Source organism: Salvia splendens, chromosome 3 (assembly GCF_004379255.2).
Source record: "Salvia splendens isolate huo1 chromosome 3, SspV2, whole genome shotgun sequence".
NCBI classification, from domain to species: domain Eukaryota; kingdom Viridiplantae; phylum Streptophyta; class Magnoliopsida; order Lamiales; family Lamiaceae; genus Salvia; species Salvia splendens.
In genome coordinates, this window is record NC_056034.1 from 4,238,675 (window position 1) to 4,261,570 (window position 22,896).

The following is a 22,896-nucleotide window of genomic DNA, read 5'->3' on the forward strand; positions in this document are numbered from 1 at the left end:
AACAACCAAAAATGATTTTATCCCACATCGAAAGTGGAACATAAAACATTCAAGGTTGTATCTATAAAAGAGAAACAACCAAGAATGAGTTTGTCCCACATCGAAAGTGAAACATAAAAACATTCAAGGTTGTATCTATAAAAGAGAAACCACCAAGAATGATTTTATCCCACATCGAAAGTGGAACATAAAACATTCAAGGTTGTATCTATAAAAGAGAAACAACCAAGAATGAGTTTGTCCCACATCGAAAGTGAAACATAAAACATTCAAGGATGTCTCTATAAAAGAGAAACAACCAAGAATGATTTTATCCTACATCAAAAGTGAAACATAAAACATTCAAGGTTGTATCTATAAAAGAGAAACAACCAAAAATGAGTTTGTCCCACATCGAAAGTGAAACATAAAAACATTCAAGGTTGTATCTATAAAAGAGAAACAACCAAGAATGAGTTTGTCCCACATCGAAAGTGAAACATAAAACATTCAAGGATGTCTCTATAAAAGAGAAACCACCAAGAATGATTTTATCCCACATCGAAAGTGAAACATAAAACATTCAAGGATGTCTCTATAAAAGAGAAACAACCAAGAATGAGTTTGTCCCACATCGAAAGTTGAACATAAAACATTCAAGGTTGTATCTATAAAAGAGAAACAACCAAGAATGAGTTTGTCCCACATCGAAAGTGGAACATAAAACATTCAAGGTTGTCTCTATAAAAGAGAAACAACCAAGAATGGTTTCATAAATTCGCAAGTCCATCAAATATATATGGGATATTACGAATTTCTTGTATTCATTTATTTGTAAAAAATGTTTTTAATTATAAAAACAATTTTTATAAATAAAAGTATTTTTTTTTTAATTTGATTTTTTTTTAAAAAAAATCGAATTATTGCGTCATCGTGACGACGCCCACTCGCGGGGTAGCGAGTGGGCGTCACGCACGTCGCGGAGAGAGCCACGTCGCCGAAGCGCGTGGCGGCACAGACCGTGCCGCGTCTCGTGCCGACGGCACCCGGGACGGCATGGGCACGGAACCGTGACGAAACGTAGCGCCGCAACGCGTTCCGCTACGGTTTCGTTCCGGAGGAACGAAACGCGGAACGCCCACGGCCCGCGTTGCGGGTGCTCTTAAAGCTCTTTCCATCAAAGTGACTACTTAATTTAGGACGTTTCTTTTTGACCAAGTAATACCAAAAATCAAATGAAATAATTTATCACAATAATTTGATTTGCTAGTCAATACTACATCAAAACCAATTAAACCATAATATATGCGTCCATTTTCTTTAATCAAAGGAATGAAATATTCCTTCCACTTAGGGCTTGTTCAGTTTATGTGAGATGGATTTGCCAGAAATGAAACTTGGTTAGAAATGAGGTTGGATGGCCCACCTAATTAAAACGCTGACCCATCATTCAGTGTACAAGAAATAGGGCTGTTTTCCTCCATTTATTTATTTATTTTGGGAGCCCCGAATTAGGAATGGGTTCTGGTTTGACGAAATTGCCCCCTAATTGAGTGTAGTCGTGCGACGCAATTTGGGGTGGAAATTAAAAAAGCAAGGGTAAAAATAGTATTTTCTCTTCATATCTTGATTCAACTTCCGATGCAGATTCAATTCTTACCTCTTTCTTAAGAATTGAAATTGGTCCATTTCTTCAAGTAACAGTGCCGGCCGAGGTGAATTACAGGGCCATCAAGAACTATGTCTAATACAGTGAACACTCGTTTATAACAAGAATTGACCCACTATCTGCCTATAACTGTCCTTAATGACTACAATCAAATACGCGCATATATATATATATATATATATATATATATATATATATATATATATATATATATATATATATATATATATATATTCTCCTTTTCCTTACTTATATAGGAACCTATATTTTGTCAATCTTAATGATTAATTTAGAGAATATATTATGGCTAATTTAATTATGATAATTTAGGGAAACATCCCATTCCAATTATACATTAATAGCTAATTAATAGCTAATTAATTAGGGAAAGTGTGTCTTATACCAAGTTTATGTATTTTATTAAAAATCCAACTCTATTTAAGATTCTATCTCATGTCACGTATGTGAGACATAAAACTTACTACTTTAGTAAAAACGCTCTCCAGTAAAGGACACACCGGCGACACACTCTCTCAGCAACACGTGGATGCCTTTGTTGTAAGAGAGAGAGTACATAGTAACTAGTAAGCATCTTCCACAATTACTATAATTACATAAACAAAATGAATGCTGTTTCACATATTACAAGAGATGTAAGTCTACAGCAAAGAGAACCTTAGAATATGAACGCCAATTCACACTGCACAAGAAAACTAAAAGAAGAAGCATACATAACGGGCTTCTTCTTCTATTAAGTACCATGATCACAAAAGAAGTCAATTTTTTTACATTTTCTCAGTTTATGCAAAAAACCAACACCATCACATTGGAAATAATCTGGTGCACTAAGTTGAGGCACTGGTGCCCTTCGTCTATATATAATATATTCCTCCACAGAGCACCATCACATTGGAAAATCTGGTGCTCGGAAATGGAGTCAATAATGTGCAGCATTTCCTTAATCTCACACTCCCTTCTACCATGGCCAAAATATACAACAGATCTTGTCAAGATAACTGATTGGATGCATTCAATTCAGAATTTTTTTCTGTTGTTTTGAATCCTCCCAAATATTGGATTTTGAGCTACCTCTCTAGCGGATGGTCTCCTAGCAGGATCAGCATCCATCATGGCCTGAGATTAAGCCAACAAATGTGCAATAAAACAACTTGTAAAAATTGGAGCATTTACAGCTTCTATATCTGCACTGTAGCTTCTCAATTCTCATAGGTTTGAATTCAAGTTCAAAATCAAGGCAAACAACCAGTCAAAAAGAGCACATTCAGAATGAGAGAAAGAATAAGGCATGGATCCTCACTGCAATACAATGTTTAGCTTGCTTTCTACCATGATTTAGTTTACTAAAAACCAAGAGCATCTGTAATTCAATCTATTGATAATTTGTTCTATAAAGATTTCACACACCAAAATTAATATGAGGATAAAATAAGGTGATGATTTGATCGCATGATTGAGGCATACTAGCATTATATTCAAGCCATTAATCATAAAATGATAGACCAAGAGAAGGGAAAGTCCCAACCAATTTGAGGCAGTTCAATAATCAAGAAGTTAATGTACCTTGATTAAATTCTGGAACTGTATTGAGTGGCCTGGAAGAAGAGGCAGCTTTCCTTTCCTAAGATGGAGAAAATGGGGACCCGATTCGGGTAAGGGCGACCCCTTCACGATTTCATAGATGGAAGCTCCTAAGGAGAATATATCAACTTTGTCTAGATTATCATAGTCCTCGTTGAGGATTTCTTGGGGCATATAGCGTGCATCCCCCTCTTCAACTGGCAAGCTTTTATCAATCGTAGTTGCACAACCAAAATCACCAAGCTTATAAACTCCCTCTTTTACATAAATATTATCTGGCTTTACATCTAAGTGAGCTATGCCTCGACTGTGTATAAACTGCAGTGCTTTTGCAATCTGCGAAATGTAAACAGCCTAATGACCACAAAACTCCACATATAAAAGTCATAGGAAGGAGTAGTGAAGATGGATGTCATACACTCTATATATAAATTTGAACCTTCAAATCACTTCCCCATCTCACAACGAAGCAAATCAGAAGAGCTTAGGAAACACAGAAGAGTTAAAATTAGTCACCTGATACATGGCATCTAAAGCTTCTGCCTGTGTCAATAATTTGGGTAATGTGTTGACAGAAAGGCTGTGATCACACAACTCCAACTGGATGTAGAGATGCTCGTTTTCAAACCAAGAAGAGTAGTATCCAACTACATTCTCATGATACCCTGAAAGAAATATGATTCATATATTAGTTCGAGAACCTCTGATTTGGTATGTGTTTGGAATGCATTTGTACAGCAAACCTAAAGCTGCCAAAGCTTGAACTTCCATCAAAGCCTTCCGCCTGTAAACAAAGTATTAATAATAAATATGCTGCACAAGAAAGTGCGCTGAACACAAGTAGAATGAATTGTTAATATTACCTTTCTGTTTCCTGATGCAACTGTTTCATGCTATGTTTCACCGCATACATACAACCTTCAATCCTCTTCAGCACTTTGAAAACATGATTGAAGTTGCCACTGCCAATTTTCTACAATAATATTAATTTCAGTTAGAAGCAGGAAAGAATTTCAGAATTAGTGGAGAGAAAGGCTATGTTAGTCTCTAAACCTCAATTTCTTGAAAATCTGTCCGATACCGTGAAAGGCCATCACCACCAACACCAGCAGAAAAATAACCTGGAGGCAACAAATACAGTGTGTTAAAGGACTAATTTAAATTAGTTATTCTCAGAAATAAAATCACTTGGCCTTCTAAGATAAAAGTTAGCATCCACAATAATATAAAATGCTCCGATTGTCCAAATACTTTCATAAAATTGGATGTTTCACTTGAATATTTTTCAAAAGAAAAGCAACATAATAACAATGCCTGCACCTGCACATTTTGATCTTTGATTGCTAAAAGGATCAACATCAAAGTATGAAGCATTCTTGACGTATGGATTCTTTAGGCATGGAGGAGGCATAACTCTGCACCGTAATGCCACTGCAGATTGTGAAACGTAACCACCACGACTACTTTGCAACTCAACTGGACTTCCAGTTTTCATCACATCAGTCCTCAGAGTATCATTTCCCAGATCTCCAAATGGATGATAGCCAATATCAGGTGATCCAAAAGACGTTTTTAGATCAACATCTGGGACACAGCAGTCAGCAGTCACATCGAGCATCAGAAAAATATAAAAACAGATCATTGAGTTCTGAAGTCATTCTAAAAAAGGACAAGGGAGAAAAAATACTCATATAATGGAAAGGAAACATCTATTCCAATGAGCAAGGGCAATTAAAGTTCACAATCAGTTAGTTTCTAGCATGAGCTTTGACCTAAATCCTCTAGTGCAGTCTGCAGAAGACAATGAGATCAGCGAAATAGTCCTAAAGAATGTTTAAACTGAATAAAATAACCCCAAAGTTGTCACTATATCCAAGATAAATAACCCCAAATTGCCACTATATCCATGATAACATCCATCAAACTTGAGTTCACAATCAATTAGTTCATAGCTTGAGCTATTACATAAAAACTCTACTGCAGCAGGCAATGAGATAAGCAAATGTTCCTAGAGAATCTTTAAACTGAATAACAGTTGTGATATTCTGGATTCTCATTATTAGGTCTCAGTTCACATAACACCCCAATAGGGTATATCCACTTTAATTGGCAGGAAAAATCATTTTTTTTCATTTCCCTCTACGAATAAATCTCCAAGCATAGTACACCCAAAAATGAAAAAAATAATGTGAGCACTCACCGAATTTTTGCCGCTTGCTCGTAAGGGTCTTAACTTTCTCAGGTGATTTGGGACATTCAATATTTTCCTTCAACACAAATTGACACTGCGATATCAGCACCTTAAAATTTCACAGAAAAAACAACAAAATCATACCTTTCTCCAATCTAGGTTGCTTCCAATTGCTGGCATCTCCGGAGTGATGTAATCAGGGGTACTGCAAGCAAGAAAAAAAAATCAATCCACTCAATTTGTGACTACACGGATAACTCCCAGATAGTTAAGGACGAGAAAAGAATGAATTTTGACCAGAAGAAATCCTGGCTGAGGATGAATTCTTTGTCGTCGGCATCGAAATCGAGGGGCATGGAGTCGGATTGAGGTTTGGAATCAAGGAGGTTCTGGAAGCGTGAGGGCTTGAGGGGGACTTGATCCAGCTGGACCATGAAATGAGTGGAAAAAGTGCCTGCTCCGCCCCGCCTCCGCCTCTTGGTATTACCGCTCGGTGCCTTTTTCCTCATCAACTCTGTCTCTTTATTCGATGAGATTTGGTGTTTAAAATGGGGAGAAATAAATTCAAATTCGCGCGCGTTGGGAGATTGGAGTAATAATATATATAGTTAATAATGAGGAGAAGTAATCGAGTGTTGTGAGGTTGAGATTTGATATGTGTATACGAATCAGCACAATATGATTATTATATTAGAGCATCTCCAATGGGCGGATGTCCCACTCGGACATCCACTAGGACTTCCCAAAAACACCTCATGCCACGTCACTAGGACTTCCCATCCCACTGCCACGTCACTAGGACATCCCCTTCACAATACGTCCTTCCCATCGCCCTTCCCACAATAAAAAAAATCACAAATTCACAAATATACGTAACGGAATTATAATTTTGACACGGAATACGGGAAAATTGCAAATGCTTCATTAAAAAAATTACATTAAAAAAAGAAAAAAAAATTACATAATAAAAAAGAAAAAATTACATAATAAAATTTTTGACTCGGCTCACTCCTCGTCGTCCGTGCCGCCCTCGCCGTCGCCCGTGCCGCTATACTCGGCGCCATCATCTCCAATGGGTGGCATGCCCAAATCGCGCCGACATCCATCGATTACATCCTTCAACATCCTTTTGTACACAGGATCTGTCGTGCTATGCCACCTATGCATGGTCCGGACCAAGCTAGTCGTTATCTGCGCGCGGGCGAGACGGTCGTACTCTTCTGGGGGAGCAGGGGCCTCTGATTGGACCTCTAACGACCCGCTGCTGCTTCCCCTAGCCTTCTGCTGCGCAGCCTTTTGCCCAATCGGGTGACGACGCCGGCGGGAGTCTGATTGAGGTAGCGGGGACACTTCCTCAGCTTCTGGGAGCTCGTGCGAACCAGCACTGCTGCTGTATTCACCGGAAGCGTTGATCTTCGTCCGCTTCTGCCAGCCCGATTCGACACCCCCACAAAACTTTTGGGAATCCTTCACCACGAGATAGGACTCCCACTGGTCGAAATCTTTGAACTTCAAAAATCTGTCGGGGTACTGCGCCAGGGCACGGTTCTTCACATCCTCCTCGGACATACCGCTGGTTGCCTGGCGGAGATTGTTTTGGTAGAGGCCGGCAAATCGACTAAGCTTAGGCCTCAACCGCTCCCACTGTTTCATGCACTGTTCGGGAACGCGACTCTTCGCCCCAGCTTTGTGTGTGAGGTAGGCTTCAGCGACGCGATGCCACAGTCTGTCAATATGCTGGTTAGCACCCACATAGGGATCCTCGACTATTGAAACCCAAGCCTTCGAAAGCGCGACATTTTCCCACACGCTCCAGACAGTCCGCTTTCCCGTCTCCTCATCATCCTACTCCTCAGCCACCGTTCGCGAGGAAGAGCCCGTGGCTTTCCCCTTGCCCTTGCCCCTGCCCCTTGCCGTTGTCCCCACATCATCGGGAGTATCCCTAATTGGAGATAGCTCCAACTCCTCAAAAGAGAAAGTTTCCACGCCGGTGAACTGAGTCTCCGGAACAAAACTGGAGGGAGTATCAGTAGACATCATATCGATAACCGGGCGATAGACATCGTCCGCTAGTGTTTCAGGGCACCTGCCACCCCCTCCACCAGGCATGGTCTGCATCATCCCCGACATCATCCCCGGCATCATCCCCGACATCATCCCACCCATCCCTATCATATTTGGGGTCATGCCCCCATCCCTATCCCCATCATATTTGGGGTCATGCCCCCCATCACCGCTGCCCTGGGCATCATACCACACATCCCACCCATCCAATTGTACATACCGAAGTAAGGGGACATCATACCACCCATACCACCCATCCTACCCATTCCACCCATCCCCGACATTGCCGGAACCATTGTCGCATTTCCGCTAGAGTTTCCCTCCAGTTCGGGGGGAAACGTCGGAGTCAGCGACTCGCTCGTGCCGGGGGAGGTTCTGTCGTTCTCCATTAAGTAGAAATGAAATTTGTAGTAAAAGAAGAGAGAAACTTGTTAACACAAGTGGTGTGAATGAAATGACGGGCAACGAGCCGTATATATAGAGTTTTTTAAAAAAAATTAATACCGGACGTCCGACCCGGACGTCCGACCCACACCACAATGGCGGACGTCCGCCCGCCCGTCGCCCGCACGTCCGAGGACATCCGACGTCCTTACGGGACGTCCGTATCCTACCTTTCACGCCACAATAGCGGACGTCCCGGTCGCCCGTCGCGGATGTCCGACCGGACGTCCGCCATTGGAGATGCTCTTAGTAAGAGAGAACATTTTTTTTGGTCCATGAACTTTATCAAAGTATCATTTTAGGCCCGTGAACTTTGAAAATATCATTTAAGGTCCACCAATTATGATTTATGAGTTAATATCATTTGAATCACTTTTTACTATTTCCAAGTTTTTTTGGACGAAAATACCCTCAATACCTTAAAGGGTGTATATTTTTAATAAATTTATCATATACTCATATTTTTTATAAATATCTTTACAATATATTTTTGACAAATTTTCTAAATATAATTTGACCTTCAATATTATCATTTAATTTTGTGACATGCAAGAAAAGATCTTTATTCAAATTTTTATTATTAAAGAAAAGTTCTTTATTCAATTTTTTTAAAAAATAATATAAAAATTGAAGAAGCAATTTTACTTGCATGTCACAAAATTAAGTGATAATATTTACGGTCAAATTATATTTAGAAAATTTGTCAAAAATATATTGTATAGATATTTATAAAAAAAATATGAGTATATGATAAATTTATTAAAAATATATACACTTTAAGGTATTGAGGGTATTTTCATCCAAAAACACTTGGAAATAGTAAAAAGTACTTCAAATGATATTAATCTATAGTTGGTGGACCTCAAATGATATTTTCAAAGTTTACGGACCTAAAATGATACTTTGGCAAAGTTCGTGGACCCAAAAAAATGTTCCCTCTATTAGTAAATGTACCAGCCAGCGTGCTTCATAAGCTTTACTGCATGGGCCCCACTATAGCACTATATACTGAATATGAAATAGAAAATACTTCCTCCGTCCCGCTTAAGAAGACACGTTTTCCTTTTTAGTTTGTCCCAGCTAAGATGACATGTTTCTATTTTTGGAAACGTTCTCTCTCCAATTAATACACTCAACCACTTTTTTCCACTCCTATTAAATTATTCATCTTCCTTTCTATCTCTATTTTAATACTTACGCCCACTCTTTCTCGCTCCAATTAAACACTTTAACCAATAACTCCTAAAATCCCGTGCCGACCAAGAAATATATCATCTTAGCCGGGACGGAGGGAGTATGCTGTATCAGTATGCACGGTAGTTCAACTGATTTTTAGAGCATTTGTAGGTATTTGCTTCTCGTGACGAATACTTCCTATACGGCCTGACAGATTTGGCCGTGTCGGACTCTCTACGTTCCAGAAATGCACAATGACACTATGACAACTGGCCTATGGCACGGGTGCATATAAACTCGAAAAGCATCTCCGTGTTACCAGCACAACAGGGCGATAAGGCCTACAGAGATTTCATAAGGGGGTGATTGCAGCTTTCCGAGACACTTATTTACAGAGACCCACCTCCAATGACGCCCAGATGTTGGTGAACATGCATGAGTATGCTCATGGATCCCCTCGATTAAGCAAATTTTGGCTGGCTTGGCTTGTTCAATGTTTATGTGGATTCGATATGTGTTTCATAAAACTATGCCATTATATTTTATTTTTATTTTTTGACTGAACATTCAATATCATTTTCAACTTATAAAATTTCCATCATTTTATACTACTCCCTCCATGAAATAATATCCACATTTATTAGTTCGATCCGTCCACAAAATAATGTTCATATTTGCTTTTTTCTTTTTTTAGTAAGTGAACACTACTTTCCACTAACCTATTAAACTCGCATTCAATTATAAAATCAATATATAAAAATAGGATTCACTTTCTATTAACTTTTTTCATCAATTTTTTTCATATTTCTTAAAACTCGCACCAAGTCAAAGTGAGACTTTAAATCGTGAACGAAGAGAGTAGATTAGACGGAATGTGTGAGATGAGGAGAGATAAACCCTAAATCAGTGCATGGATTGTCGAAAATGAGAGCAAGATATGTTAGTTGTGTTTTTATAAAAGAAATAGCCCATCTTCTACATCATCAATTAAATATCAATTCGTCTTCTCCGTTATTTTGAAAAAGTTGGAATCCATCACCGATACGAAATTGCAACTCGATTTAATTCATGATATTATATAGTACTAGTAGTTTTGAAGTTTATGGGAAATAATTACTAATATTTTTGAAAGTGGTGTGATATTAGGTATTAAGAATGACTAATTTTTTGAATAATAAAAAATGTAAAAAAACAAAATTATGGACGAAGTGCGTAGTTTAATCATAGGTGCGTAGTGGGCCTGGTTATGATTAGGGCCACACAGAAAAAGACGAAGTGATGAGATTCATTTTCACAAGGCAGGGTATAAATTTCCAGTACTACTAAAATTCATAGATGTTTATCTAAACTAGTGCACTACGCAATTCTATAAAGCATAATCCAGCGACAAATCTGTCCACCCACAGCCCAACCATGTCTGATCACAAACTTACTATAATCGACGGCAAAACAGTCGCCCAAACAATCCGATCGGAGATCGCCGCCGAAGTCAGCCGCCTCTCTCAAACTTACGGCAAGGTCTCTCTCTCGTGTGCATCGGATTTGCCTAATTTTTAGTTATGATAATTGCACAAATTCAGAATGCTCTATCGATTGTATGTTTTGATTTCAGGTTCCCGGTCTAGCCGTTGTCATTGTTGGACAAAGGAAGGATTCCCAGAGCTATGTGAATATGAAAAGGAAAGCTTGTGCAGAAGTTGGAATCAAGTCGCTTGATCTCGACCTGCTAGAGAATGTCTCCGAATCTGACTTGATTTGCAAAGTTCATGAATTGAATGCCAATCCTGATGTTCATGGTTGGTAAACTAAATTTGCTCAACACATCGAGTTTATTGGCTTCCATTTTTGCATATTGAGTACTGTACCTAAAATTGCCTTTTTGAAACTTTTAGAGATGGATTTGATGATTTACCAAATTGACACATTTGCATGTTCGGATTAGTGTTCAAACCTGAGTTGATTTGTGAAATCCATGAATTGAATGTTATGTTCATGCTTGGTGAGCTAAATGTGCAAAATAAATATAGTTTATGTAGTTTGATTAGTAGTTAGATTTTTGTTTGCTGTTTGTTGTTCGTGCAATCATTTTGTAGCTGTATCAGCTTAAGTGTAGTGTATGAGTGTATCTAACAATGTTGTTTTAATCTCGTAAACTTTGTATCAATAAATTTCATCATTTGTCCATTTTAAAGTTGAATCTTTTGCCTATAGGAAGCAGTGTCGAGTGAATAATGATTAGCATAAATCCATATGCCTTGATTGTATAGTATTGTGATGGTTTTCCTTAATCTCATCTTAGCTAGCAAGATCCTCTCAGTACATACGTCGTTGGCCTGAAACTTAAGTATTTGAAAGTAGGAAAGACGAAAATTGAAAGCACTTCTGTTTGGTTCTGTAGGTATACTGGTTCAGCTCCCGTTGCCTAAACATATAAACGAAGAGAAAATTCTAACTGAGATATCTCTGGAAAAGGATGTAGATGGATTTCATCCTCTCAATATTGGTAAGTTAGCAATGAAGGGCAGAGATCCTCTCTTTGTCCCCTGCACCCCAAAGGTAATATTATGAGTGCACTTTGTTAGATGCTACGTAATGCTTTTCCCTTATTGACTTTAAATTTTGTTTTGGCATTTTGTAGCATATAAAGGAGTAAATTCTTAATTTATGCGTGCTTTTCTCTCTAACAGGGTTGCATCGAGCTTCTTACCCGCCATGGCATTACTATTAAGGGAAAGAATGCTGTTGTGGTAGGACGGAGTAACATAGTTGGTTTGCCAGTTTCCTTGCTCCTTCTAAAGGAAGATGCCACCGTCACTATAGTCCACTCTCGTACCAAAGAACCAGAGAGCATTATACGGAATGCTGACATCATCATCGCTGCTGCAGGACAACCTGCAATGGTAACAAGAGTCCTATTTATTAGTATTACCAGTTGCCAACTTGCCATGTTACAACTTAACTTTGTAATTTGTTTAGTGTTTTCTCATAGTGGCTTTGCTTTTACTCGATTTTCAGATCAAAGGCAGTTGGATCAAACCTGGTGCTGCGGTAATTGATGTGGGAACCAATGCTGTGGATGATTCTAGTAAAAAATCTGGTTATAGGCTTGTTGGGGATGTGGATTTTAAGGAAGCATGTAAGACGGCCGGCTGCATTACTCCGGTTCCTGGTGGCGTCGGGCCGATGACTGTTGCAATGTTGCTAAAGAACACATTGGATGGAGCTAAGAGAGTAATAGAGTGTTAGTGTCTCATTTCCCAAACATTAAGATGTTGTGTGTTGCTAAAGAATTTTGAATCTTTTTTAAGATATGAATAATCGTGTGAATTAGCTACTGCGCACAATAAAAGATGTTAGTTAAATTTTAATGTACTTTTTCTAAAATAATTATTTAAATATTATATTTAATAGTAGTATAATTCTTCGTTGGGTTAAAGAATTGTATTTCCTGGAACCATCACTGAGCATAATATAGCTAGCATTTTGACCGAATTGTTATTGGTGCTACAACCGATTACTCTCTCCTCCGTTCCACAAAGTTTGTTCCATTTTACCATTTTCGTCCGTCCCACAAAGTTTGTCTTATTTTTTGAATCTTTCCAAAAATAGGCATTAAATACACCCCTAATGTGGGATACTTATTCCATTGCACATCTCCATTTAATATAAAATCAAATAATTTCTTAAAACCCGTCTTGGGTCAAACTGGGACAAACTTTATAGGACGGAGGAAGTATTAAAATTTAACTATAACAACATTTTAATACTAGTGCACATGTTGAAGCTATCAACAAAAAGATTAATAAAATATAATTCCAAATCAAAGGACTGGTTTGTTTCTAATAAACTAAAATTGATCAAAATTGTTATTGAGGAACAACTGAAGAAGACCAATATATAACCATATAAATATACTTAAATTCGAAGTTGTGATGAGTATTCGTTTCGTTGGGGATAAAGGGTTGCGATTGAGATTCATATTTCGATTTTCCATTTTTACAAAGAAAACTGTGATGTCCATTTTTATGGTAGGTGTTGAAAATTTCATTGGTTTTTAGTGGCCATTAGTAAATTGACGTTCACTGACCCATTCAACTTGCTACGTACTATCAAAAATATTTTTATACCTAATCAAATATTTATATAGGTATGGACTAGTATAAGAATGTTGTCACATGATGTTAATAAATGACAAGTGGGAATGTCATAATTAATTTCACATTTGATGAATTCAAGTTTCATCATGCTCCAACATAATTAATAAAGAAATACTATATGTAATTAATTACTTGAAGTTGAAACCTAAAATCGTGTATGTCAAACTATTTTTTCAAATAAATTAGGTAATAAAGACGATATATTTGCATGTAAAACCTAATTTAATCAAGAAAAACAAGCATTACTATGTGGACATGGTCACTTGAGTTTTTGCTTAATTTTGTACTCCTTGTGAGTGACTTGTTCTTAGTGATTCACCGTGCTCAATAATCAAATAAAACTAAAAAAATTAGAGAGAGAGATAGTAATAATTTGTAATCAAGTTGCCTAATTTTCCGCCTTTAAAAGGCTCCATCTTCCATGCCAAAAAAATACTACAAGAATCCAAAAGGAAAAGAATACTACTCCATAAAAGTAAAAATGGCGAACGCTGCGCTTCTCTGGCGCCTCATTCCGGCTGCGTTGTTGGCGGCGGCTATCTTTCTCAGAGCTGCGGATGCCGGCGTTGGCCCTGAGTGGATCCCGTTGGAAAATCGGGCGGCCTGCCGGGGATCGATCGCGGAGTGCATGGCCAGCGGCGAGTTCGAGATGGACACGGAAAGCAACCGGCGCATGCTAGCAACCACGGACTTTATCAGCTATGGGGCGCTGCAGGCGGACAGGACGACCTGCTCCGAGCCCGGCGCGTCGTACTACAACTGCCAGTCCGGCGGCGGAGCTAATCCCTACACGCGTTCATGCACCGCTGCCACACAGTGTCGCAGTTGAATTTCCTAACAAAATTTCTACCTTGTTTTTTTCTCCGAATCTTCTCTGTTGCGTTTCAAATAAATATATAGATGTGAAATTTGATAATTTCGCGTGGAGTATTTCACATTTATTTTTACATCAATATTATAAGAATATGCATTTCAATTATGAAGTACTGTCGATATTAGTATATAGAAAACCGAAGGCTAGCTTGTTTCCTAAATTTATATTTATAACTTGAATGTATTTATAAAGTGTTCAAATTTATAGTTCAATTAAAAAGCTCAAGTGATCAAAAGAGGGAAATTTCATGTAATCTTCAACTTCTATAAAATAAGAAAATTATAGCCCAATCAAATTAATACGAATAAATTTAGCAAAATTCAAACCTGGCGTTGCTCCAATTCGTGGATGGTTCACCACTAATCGCCTTAGAATAACATAGGCTTCGACAAGGGGTTGAATTTTTCTAATTTCAAATAGCACTGCGGAAGAAAGCAAATGGCCACATTCTGATTTTACCCTTTCCCGCCCTCTGATTTTCTCTCTCTATGTGTGTGAGTTGTTCTTCACTCTTTCATTTGATCTTGACAAGTGTGGTAGTTGTTCTTTGTCTCTGTGATGTGGTAAGCGATTGGCTAGGGTTAAGGGTTTTGTGGAGAAATACTCTTCTCAGGAAAACTTGCGACAATCTGCAAAAGCCAGAGCTAGCTAAGATCGATACGTGGTTGTGCTAGATCTAGGGATTTTGAATATACTCTCACAGTTCAATAGTAGTTGAGTCATTTTGGTAGCAGTGGAGTCATTTTTTTTTAGTAAAAGTCAATACATTTCTTATCAACTAATTTACTTTTTCTTACTTTATTCTCTCTTCATCTCTCTACCTTTTTCTTTTCCTACTTTATTCCTCCTTTATTTAATTTACTTAATATAATTTTTCTTAATCTTCGTGCCGAAAAAAATGCCTCAACTACTATGGGATGGAGGGAGTACATGTTCATTCTTAGTGATTACTCTTTTTTTTATAAAAATATGTTAGTTACAGGTTACAACCTTACTTCCTTTTTATAGTTCTTGACTTTACACATATGAAATTGTCATTAGTTAAATAAAATATTTATTTATTTCATTTAATTTGATCAAATTAAATAAAGTACGTGTATATTTATGTGAATAAAATAATTTGAATTTTCTTTTAATTCTCACAAGCTTTTAACGTGCTTTGAGACTCACTAAATGAGTAATTTCCTTTCATAAGTTATAGTACTTAATTTAAAATATAAATGAAGCCTGAATAAAGTCAGAGACTACAAATGATTCAAAGTGTGTTAAATGCTCCAGTTAGGCTTGCACACGGTTCATGAACCGCCGGTTCCGGTTCACGTTTCCCATGAACCGGAACCGGCCCGCCAAGGGTCCCGGCGTTTCTGGTTCTGGTTCAAAAAACCGCATGTTTTCGGCCTGAACCGCCGGTTCCGGTTCCGCGGTTCGTCCAATTTTTTTATTTGTTTATGTATGAAATGTGCGTAAATAAAATTCAAAAAATCACGATGAAAGTTGCAATTTTATTGAGATTACACGTTACAACAATTACAAATCACAAAAATCTTGAGGTCTTGAATTCTTAAACAAAAATTTAAATACAAATGAGACTACTAGTCAACATCGAAGCTAATTACATAAAAGACTTAGAAGTTCTTATAAAAAAACTTATAAGTATATATACTCTTAATCGGCGAAGGAGATCTTTCTACATAACTAAATTGAGGACACCTTTAGCAATTCAACTTTAAATGTTGAGTTTAGTCTAACAATCAACAATTATAGTAGATTGTCAAACGTTTCCCGGATTTAGCCTTATAGAGAAATCTACTTCATCGATATACAAATACAATTATTTAATTGTATTTGCATATTTTTAAAGTAGGAACCAATGGAAAAAAAAAGAAATAAAGGAAAAAGGACTTGAGCTCAACTTAAATTTAAAATTTAAGTTGAGGTGCCTACGTATCCCCAATGCTCATTTGCATTAGGGAATCAAAGCTCACGTAGTTATCTTACCTTACTTACCTATTTGGCTTGGCCGGCGGCGGTTGACGGTTGGCCTACGATTCATCCCCGGTGAATTCATCTTGTGATCCCTCCTGACGATCATCCCAATCATTTTCTTGTTCTCTAACGTCAACTTTGGCCAAATCATCAAGTAACATCACGACTTTCATATTTTTCGCGGAGAGCTTACTTCTTGATTCATCCAACACACGCGAGCCAACACTAAAAGCGGACTCGACGGCGACAGTGGAAGCCGGAACAGAAAAAATCTCCTTGACCATTGACGCAAGTATGGGAAAATCTTTCTCGTGGGTTCCCCACCAATCGAGGACGTCGATTTGGGCGGGAGGAGTAGGACCTTCATCACCAAAGGAAAAGAGTGAATCGAAATATAAATCTAATTCACTTACCATACATGAGGACCTTCCGCCGGTGCTGTAGCTGTATAGGTCGGCTAATTGGGATTGCGCGTCGGGGTCATCATAATCGGCTTGAAATGCGAAGCCGTAGTTATGTTATACTTGGTGAGTATTGTTATACTTGGTTTCATATTCGGTGTAGAGAGCACGCAAATTAAACTCGAAGGTTTGTTGGATAATTGACCGGTCCGGGAGGTTTATTTGAAATGTTTCGGAGAGGTCTACTCCAAATTCGTCACTGATATCCGATTGGATTCCTTGAAGTGGACCAAGATCAATAGAACTCAAATTGTTATAATAAAAATCTAAAATCTTGGAGGTACCAGCTAATTTTCAATTTGGATCCAAGACCTTTGCAATAAAAAACACTGTTGGAATCACACTGAAATACTTAAGCCATTTTTCAATCATATAATATAAAACACACATCAATTCAAGTGAAGAGGAAGCATTTTTCATTGCAGTTTTAAAACCAAGTGATATATATATATATGCAATGCTCTAAAACACGAACAACAGTGCAATAATAAACACCCGATAATTCAACAGTAGCATTTTGAAATATTAAAACAATTTAAATAAAGCCACACTATGTTCCCAACAACTATGCGAAAGATTCGAGACATGTTCTATAAAAATCACATAAAGAATCTTTATGCATCAAAGTAGAATTCAGACAATCATATGTCGAATTCCATCTATGAGACACATCCATAGTAAAATTCATATATCTTACATTCTTTTGATGACAATATTTCTTCCAAGATTTGCCAATAGCTGGCTTTTGATGGATTAATCTAATTGAATTTTTAATAGGACTAACATGCTTTTGCCATAATTCAAGCGCATCTTGTACACATAAATTTAAAATATGACATATGCATCTTTGATGAAAATACTTACCTCCAATAACCGGAGCACAAGCCGCAATCAAATCACTAATACTTGCGGTGTTGGCAATTGTATTATCAAAACCAATAGAAAATATCTTATTGCATAATTGAAACTCATTCAAAACTTGAATAATTAAAGAAGCAATTTCAGGTGTAGTGTGTGGTGTCTCAAATTCTCTAAAACCAATTAAACGTTTGTTCAAAGTCCAACTATTGTCCACAAAATGAACCGTCATGCCCATATATGAATGCCGGTTAAAACAATCAGTCCATACATCTGAGCAAATGTTCACTTTGTGGCCCAAGTTAACTAAATAACGTGATAATTCAACATTTTTCTCTAAACATTGTCTAACGATAGATCGTTGAACGGTCATTCGACCTATTCTTTTTATAGCTACGTTTAAACCACTTTGCATAGTAACCTCAAATTTTTTGTCATCATAAACATTAAAAGGAGAATGCTTCATTGCAGCTCATCTAGTCATAACGCCATAAATTTTTTTTATCATATTTAAAAAGAGGCGTACCTGACGAACCTGAGCCACCGGATTGGAAGTTTAGTTGGGTTTGGGTAGAGGTAGTGCCACATTCTACCGGATGCTTTGTCACCAAATGACGACGAAGGGTGCCATATCCCCCCACCACTCGCAAATTTGTAGACTTTATCACAATAGTTACAATACGCATGAAACGCCGATGTCTCTTCTTGAGAGTGCGGATCATGAGGACTTGGAATCACCACCGAGTCCTTCTTGTAGTGTTTAACAAAAATATCAGATTTCAAAGCTTTTGTAGTGTTAGTGAGTGGAGGGGGAAGAAGCATCTCCTCATTTCCGCCGGTGCTAGATGGAATACGAGAATGAGATCTATCATCATTGTTGTCCGAGTCCGACGATATAGACACGTCGTACTCGTCATTTTGTTGGGAACCACCGCCCCCGCCCTCGCCCCCACATTGATGCATTTCAGCGAGTAGCATGGCCATCCTATGATATTCTTCTATCTATAAATATAATATAAGTTGAAGTTTAATTAGGAACACAAAAAAAAAAAACTCAATCTTATGAAATTATGAATTGTAAAAATAATTTAATTTTTTAGAACTTACTTGCAGGCGTTCAGCCGCCACTCGGGAAACCTCTTCCATAACTTCTAGACGACTAGGTCGCCTTGATTTTGAGGGACAACTACTTTAATCTTGGGCAATTCCTTTGTCCCGATCACCACGTCCCGGTCTACCACGAGAAGAAGACATAGTGATAAATAAAAGTAGTATGGATGGAATATGGAGTATGGAATAAATGGTAAATTAAGAACACACCAACAAATATATTACTCCCTCTGTCCTACTACAAGTGAGGCGTTTCTTTTTGGCCGTTGTTTTGTGAAGATGATAATAAATAGTTAAAGTGGAGAGAAAGTAAAGTAAGAGAGAGAATAATATAGAAGAGGGTCGTACATACATTATTATATTATTTACTTTACTTTATCTCTACTCTAACTATTTATTATTATTTTTGCAAAACAACGTCCGATTTAGAGCGCCTCACTTGTAGCGGGACGGAGGGAGTAGTAAGTAGTAACTAGTAAACAACTTGAGCAATTAGAGAGAATGAGGATAGAATAGAGAAGGGGAGATTGAGAATGAAATCCTTGTTAACACAAGAATGAAGTGAGTAAAAATGAGTGGGGAAGTGGGATATTTATAGGTGTAAAATTGGAAGAAATAAAAAAAATTGAAATTTCAAATTCGCCCGAAAACCGGCGATTCGCCCGAAAACCAGCGGTTCAGTCCACGATTTCTGAGGGAAACCGCCGCTTTCTGGCCGAAAACCGGCGGTTTGTGACCGGTTTTCAGGCCTATACACTGCACCCTATGCCCTGCCACCTGAAAAAGCACCGGAACCGTCGGAAACCGCCGATTTTTCTGCAACCCTCGCCCGCAACCCTACGCCCCTAGCCGAAATCCGCCGTTGGACCCATTGAACCGCCGGTTTGAACTGGCGAACCGCCGGTTCACGGTTCAAGATTTCCCCGAATCTGAACCGGCCCGCCTAAACCGTCGGTGCCAGATCAGGTTCCGGTTCATGAACCGGCGGTTAACCGTCGGACTGATTCGGTTTGTGCATGCTTAGCTCTAGTCAATGAGCCACTCAACCTAATCGAGTGGTGTGTGACAACATCAAAGGCATATATTACTTCTGCTATATTAGTCTCAAAAGAAAATCGAATTGATGAGAATATGATTGTGGGCTGTATTCTCTGGCCCAATCTAATTTAAAATAGGTTATCGGAACATTCAAGCCTCTTAACTTTCCAACTCCAAATTTTTTATTTTTTATTTTTTTTAACTCCAAATTAAGTGGGGTATTGTAACATAATAAGTAGATGACAAAATATATCGCCATTCATAATTTGAAAATATGAGGCATGGCTTGTGGGTCCCCAAAATAATGAGGAAAAAGCCCATACCTTTAATCAGACACAGCCTTGATACGTGTGCCATCTCCCCATTAAAAAAATGTAGAAACAAATATCAAAATCTATATTCCATTTCACCTTTTTACATTTAACCACACAATCGAAAGAGAAAACCCTCCTTATAAATTGCGAAAACATCGTCAACCTCTTCACTCCACTCCCCCATCTCGCTAATCGCTCTTTTGAATCTCACTTTTTTTAAAAAATTTATTTTCTCAATTCGATGGCGGAACCGGAAGCCACTCCGCTGCCCTCCGATCAACTTGTAATTTATCGATCTCCTAGATGTTATAACGCTTGATTAATTATTTGATTATCTCTTTCAATTTGGAGAAATGTGTTAATGGATCGATGATTTGGTAATTGAAGGTTTTGGAAAATGAGGAGAAGAAGCTGAAATATCTGGATTTCGTGCAAGTGGCGGCGGCGTACATCGTCGTATGCTTCTCGACGCTCTACGAATATGCCAAGGAGAATTCCGGTCCGTTGCGGCCCGGGGTTCAGACCGTTGAAGGAACCGTCAGAACCGTCATCGGACCGGTCTACGAGAAATTCCATAATGTTCCCTCCGACCTCCTCAACTTCATCGATCGCAAGGTTTCCTACCAATTCAATCTCTATTTCATCTTGTTTTTAACGTCACATTTTGGAACAAACTTCACTTTAAAATTTTGAGATAATTAATCTTTGTGTGTTTAGTAGAATCAATTGTACTAAATTGAATCCAGTGTTTGTGAAAATAGAACTGAATCCGCCTAATTTTTTTACTTTATAACAAGGTGCTGAAGGTCGTCTTGTTTTTAACGTAGAGCTTTGGACAAAAGAATATCTAAAATGTTAAAATAATTATGTTCGCGAAAATTTTACTTATAAATCTGTGTTTTTGTGTGGTATAAGTGTTACTATGTTTTTATTTTTGTTGAAATAGAGTGTGTGAGAAAATTCTGGATCTGCATGCGTTTATTTATTCTGTTTTACAATATTTCAAATTAAGTCCTTGCACGCACAAAAAAGGTTCATTATTGTACCAATTTAATTTGGTGAAGCTCATCTTGTTTTTATCGCAATGTTTTTTACCTTCTGCCATATTCAAATGTACCTATGTAAAGAGATTGCGAGCATATTAAAATAAATGGTAAGTAGTCATTTAAATCACTAAGTTTGATTAAAATCTGGTCTATCCCACAAAGTTTGAAATCCACTAATTAAATCACCAAGTTTCAATTTTTCTAGTTTATCCCATGGGTTGAATTTTAAGTGGAATTTTTGCATCTCTTCATTGAAATCTCAATTCAACTTTAAGATCAAGTTCCTTGTGATTACACCTTGGATTATACACATATTTTTCGTGATTTAAATCTCAATATATCTTGAAATCTCAATCCACGTCAACAAAGATTCCACATAAAATTCGACCCATGAGATAAACTAGAAAAATAAAAACTTTGTGATTTAATTAACGGATTTCAAACTTGTGGGATAGACCAGATTTTGACCAAATTTGGTAATTTAAATGAATATTTTGAAAGGATGGAAGGAGCAATATTTTAGCATTATCATTTCAGTTCATTTATTTGATCTGTCACGTGACGTGCAGGTGGATGAGTCCCTGGTTGAGTTGGACCATCACGTGCCGGCTCTACTTAAGCAGCTCACTAGCCGAGCTTGGGCCGCGGTCCAGGGGCTGGCGTCAGAGGTACAGCGAGACGGCTTAGCCGATACGGCTTCGAACATGGCTAAGAACGCATGCGCGGAGTATGGGCCCACGGCCAAGGCGGTCTATGCTGACTACGAGCCCGTGGCTGAACAGTACGCTGTGGCTGTTTGGCGTGCACTGAACGATCTCCCGCTGTTCGCTCAAGTGGCGCACATCATGGTCCCGACGGCTGCACATTGGGCCGAGAAGTATAATCAGGGAGTGTCGGATGCGGAGGAGAAGGGCTACGCGCTGTCGCGCTACTTTCCGATGATCCCCGTCGAGAGGATCGCCAAAATGTTCGGGGCCGAGACCGAGACCGAGCCGGATGTTTCCAACAACGTTGGATACGTCACCGTTTCTTAGTAATCTTCGTGTCTTGTTTGGATGGATTGTAGTAATTTTTGTGTTTCGATTGCATGATCATCCAATGCTTCCATGTGTTGTTTTGAGATTTGGATTGAATTTAAATATCTCTAATTGAGTTTATCTTGTTGCCTTATTATCTGTGTTACCAGCAATATTACTACTAGTAGTATGTGTTAATTTTTACCTTGTTAGCTTTTACTTTGTCCATTTAACACATACATAGCCACAAATGCATAGAATTTTTAAACAAGGGACTATACACAATATCGAATTGAAGGCTCTACTCAATAAGACTATCATGAATCCAGATCGAGTTAACACAATCTACATCTCAAATGTGATCATGAACAAAGTTGAAGTGCAAGGAAACGTCATAAAAGTTTAGAAAGGCATGAATTGGATCTGCAACTACGGAAAATAAATGATAAATAGAACCGTTAATATATATAGTAGCTAAATAGAAAAAAAGTTTAAAACGTAAGAACATGGTTTAGAACTTTACTTCTGTTGGGCATATAATTTTTTAGCTTTTCTTTGATTGAATTATGTATCAATAATTGTCATGGATTGAATCGGCGGCATACACGTGTATACCAATTACAAGAGGTGAGTAAAATGGTGGCTACGTTTAAAATGAATGTCAATTTGACCAATCCGCTCAACTTTTTTTGGCTATTAATTACATGCCATTCAAGTTAGTAGTATAATTTTTTTTGGGTTTAAATTTTTTAATCATAACTAGATGAATTACCAAACATCATTTTTTAAATCTTGTACACAAAAGAGTGTCTCACTCGTAGTGGGACCGAAGAAGTATAGTTTTATTGATAAGTAATGCATATACAAAAGAATGTTATTTTAATTTAAAATCAATATGTAAGTAACAAGAATAT

At 37.9% G+C, this 22,896-nt stretch overlaps 4 protein-coding genes across 4 annotated transcripts; 3 read left to right on the forward strand and 1 right to left on the reverse strand.

Annotated features, from left to right (window-relative positions):
- Positions 1–2,241: 2,241 nt before the first annotated feature.
- LOC121793706 (wee1-like protein kinase) lies at positions 2,242–6,007 on the reverse strand. Its single transcript, XM_042191749.1, has 10 exons — positions 5,736–6,007; positions 5,583–5,643; positions 5,448–5,514; positions 4,568–4,831; positions 4,301–4,368; positions 4,111–4,220; positions 3,991–4,031; positions 3,764–3,912; positions 3,230–3,583; positions 2,242–2,782 (listed from the first exon to the last, which is right to left on the reverse strand). Exons 1-10 carry the CDS (start codon positions 5,945–5,947, stop codon positions 2,684–2,686), a joined length of 1,425 nt encoding a protein of 474 aa, XP_042047683.1. The 5' UTR covers positions 5,948–6,007; the 3' UTR covers positions 2,242–2,683.
- Positions 6,008–10,451: 4,444 nt separating this feature from the next.
- LOC121797402 (bifunctional protein FolD 2-like) lies at positions 10,452–12,490 on the forward strand. The gene is made up of 5 exons (XM_042196155.1): positions 10,452–10,640; positions 10,735–10,918; positions 11,521–11,678; positions 11,810–12,022; positions 12,138–12,490. Exons 1-5 carry the CDS (start codon positions 10,536–10,538, stop codon positions 12,366–12,368), a joined length of 891 nt encoding a protein of 296 aa, XP_042052089.1. The 5' UTR covers positions 10,452–10,535; the 3' UTR covers positions 12,369–12,490.
- Positions 12,491–13,704: 1,214 nt separating this feature from the next.
- LOC121794077 (rapid alkalinization factor-like) lies at positions 13,705–14,258 on the forward strand. The gene has a single exon (XM_042192077.1). The coding sequence runs from the start codon at positions 13,761–13,763 to the stop codon at positions 14,106–14,108; it is 348 nt and encodes a 115-aa protein (XP_042048011.1). The 5' UTR covers positions 13,705–13,760; the 3' UTR covers positions 14,109–14,258.
- Positions 14,259–20,021: 5,763 nt separating this feature from the next.
- LOC121793989 (stress-related protein-like) lies at positions 20,022–22,136 on the forward strand. The gene is made up of 3 exons (XM_042192003.1): positions 20,022–20,203; positions 20,308–20,535; positions 21,536–22,136. Exons 1-3 carry the CDS (start codon positions 20,162–20,164, stop codon positions 21,998–22,000), a joined length of 735 nt encoding a protein of 244 aa, XP_042047937.1. The 5' UTR covers positions 20,022–20,161; the 3' UTR covers positions 22,001–22,136.
- The last annotated feature ends 760 nt before the right edge of the window (positions 22,137–22,896 follow it).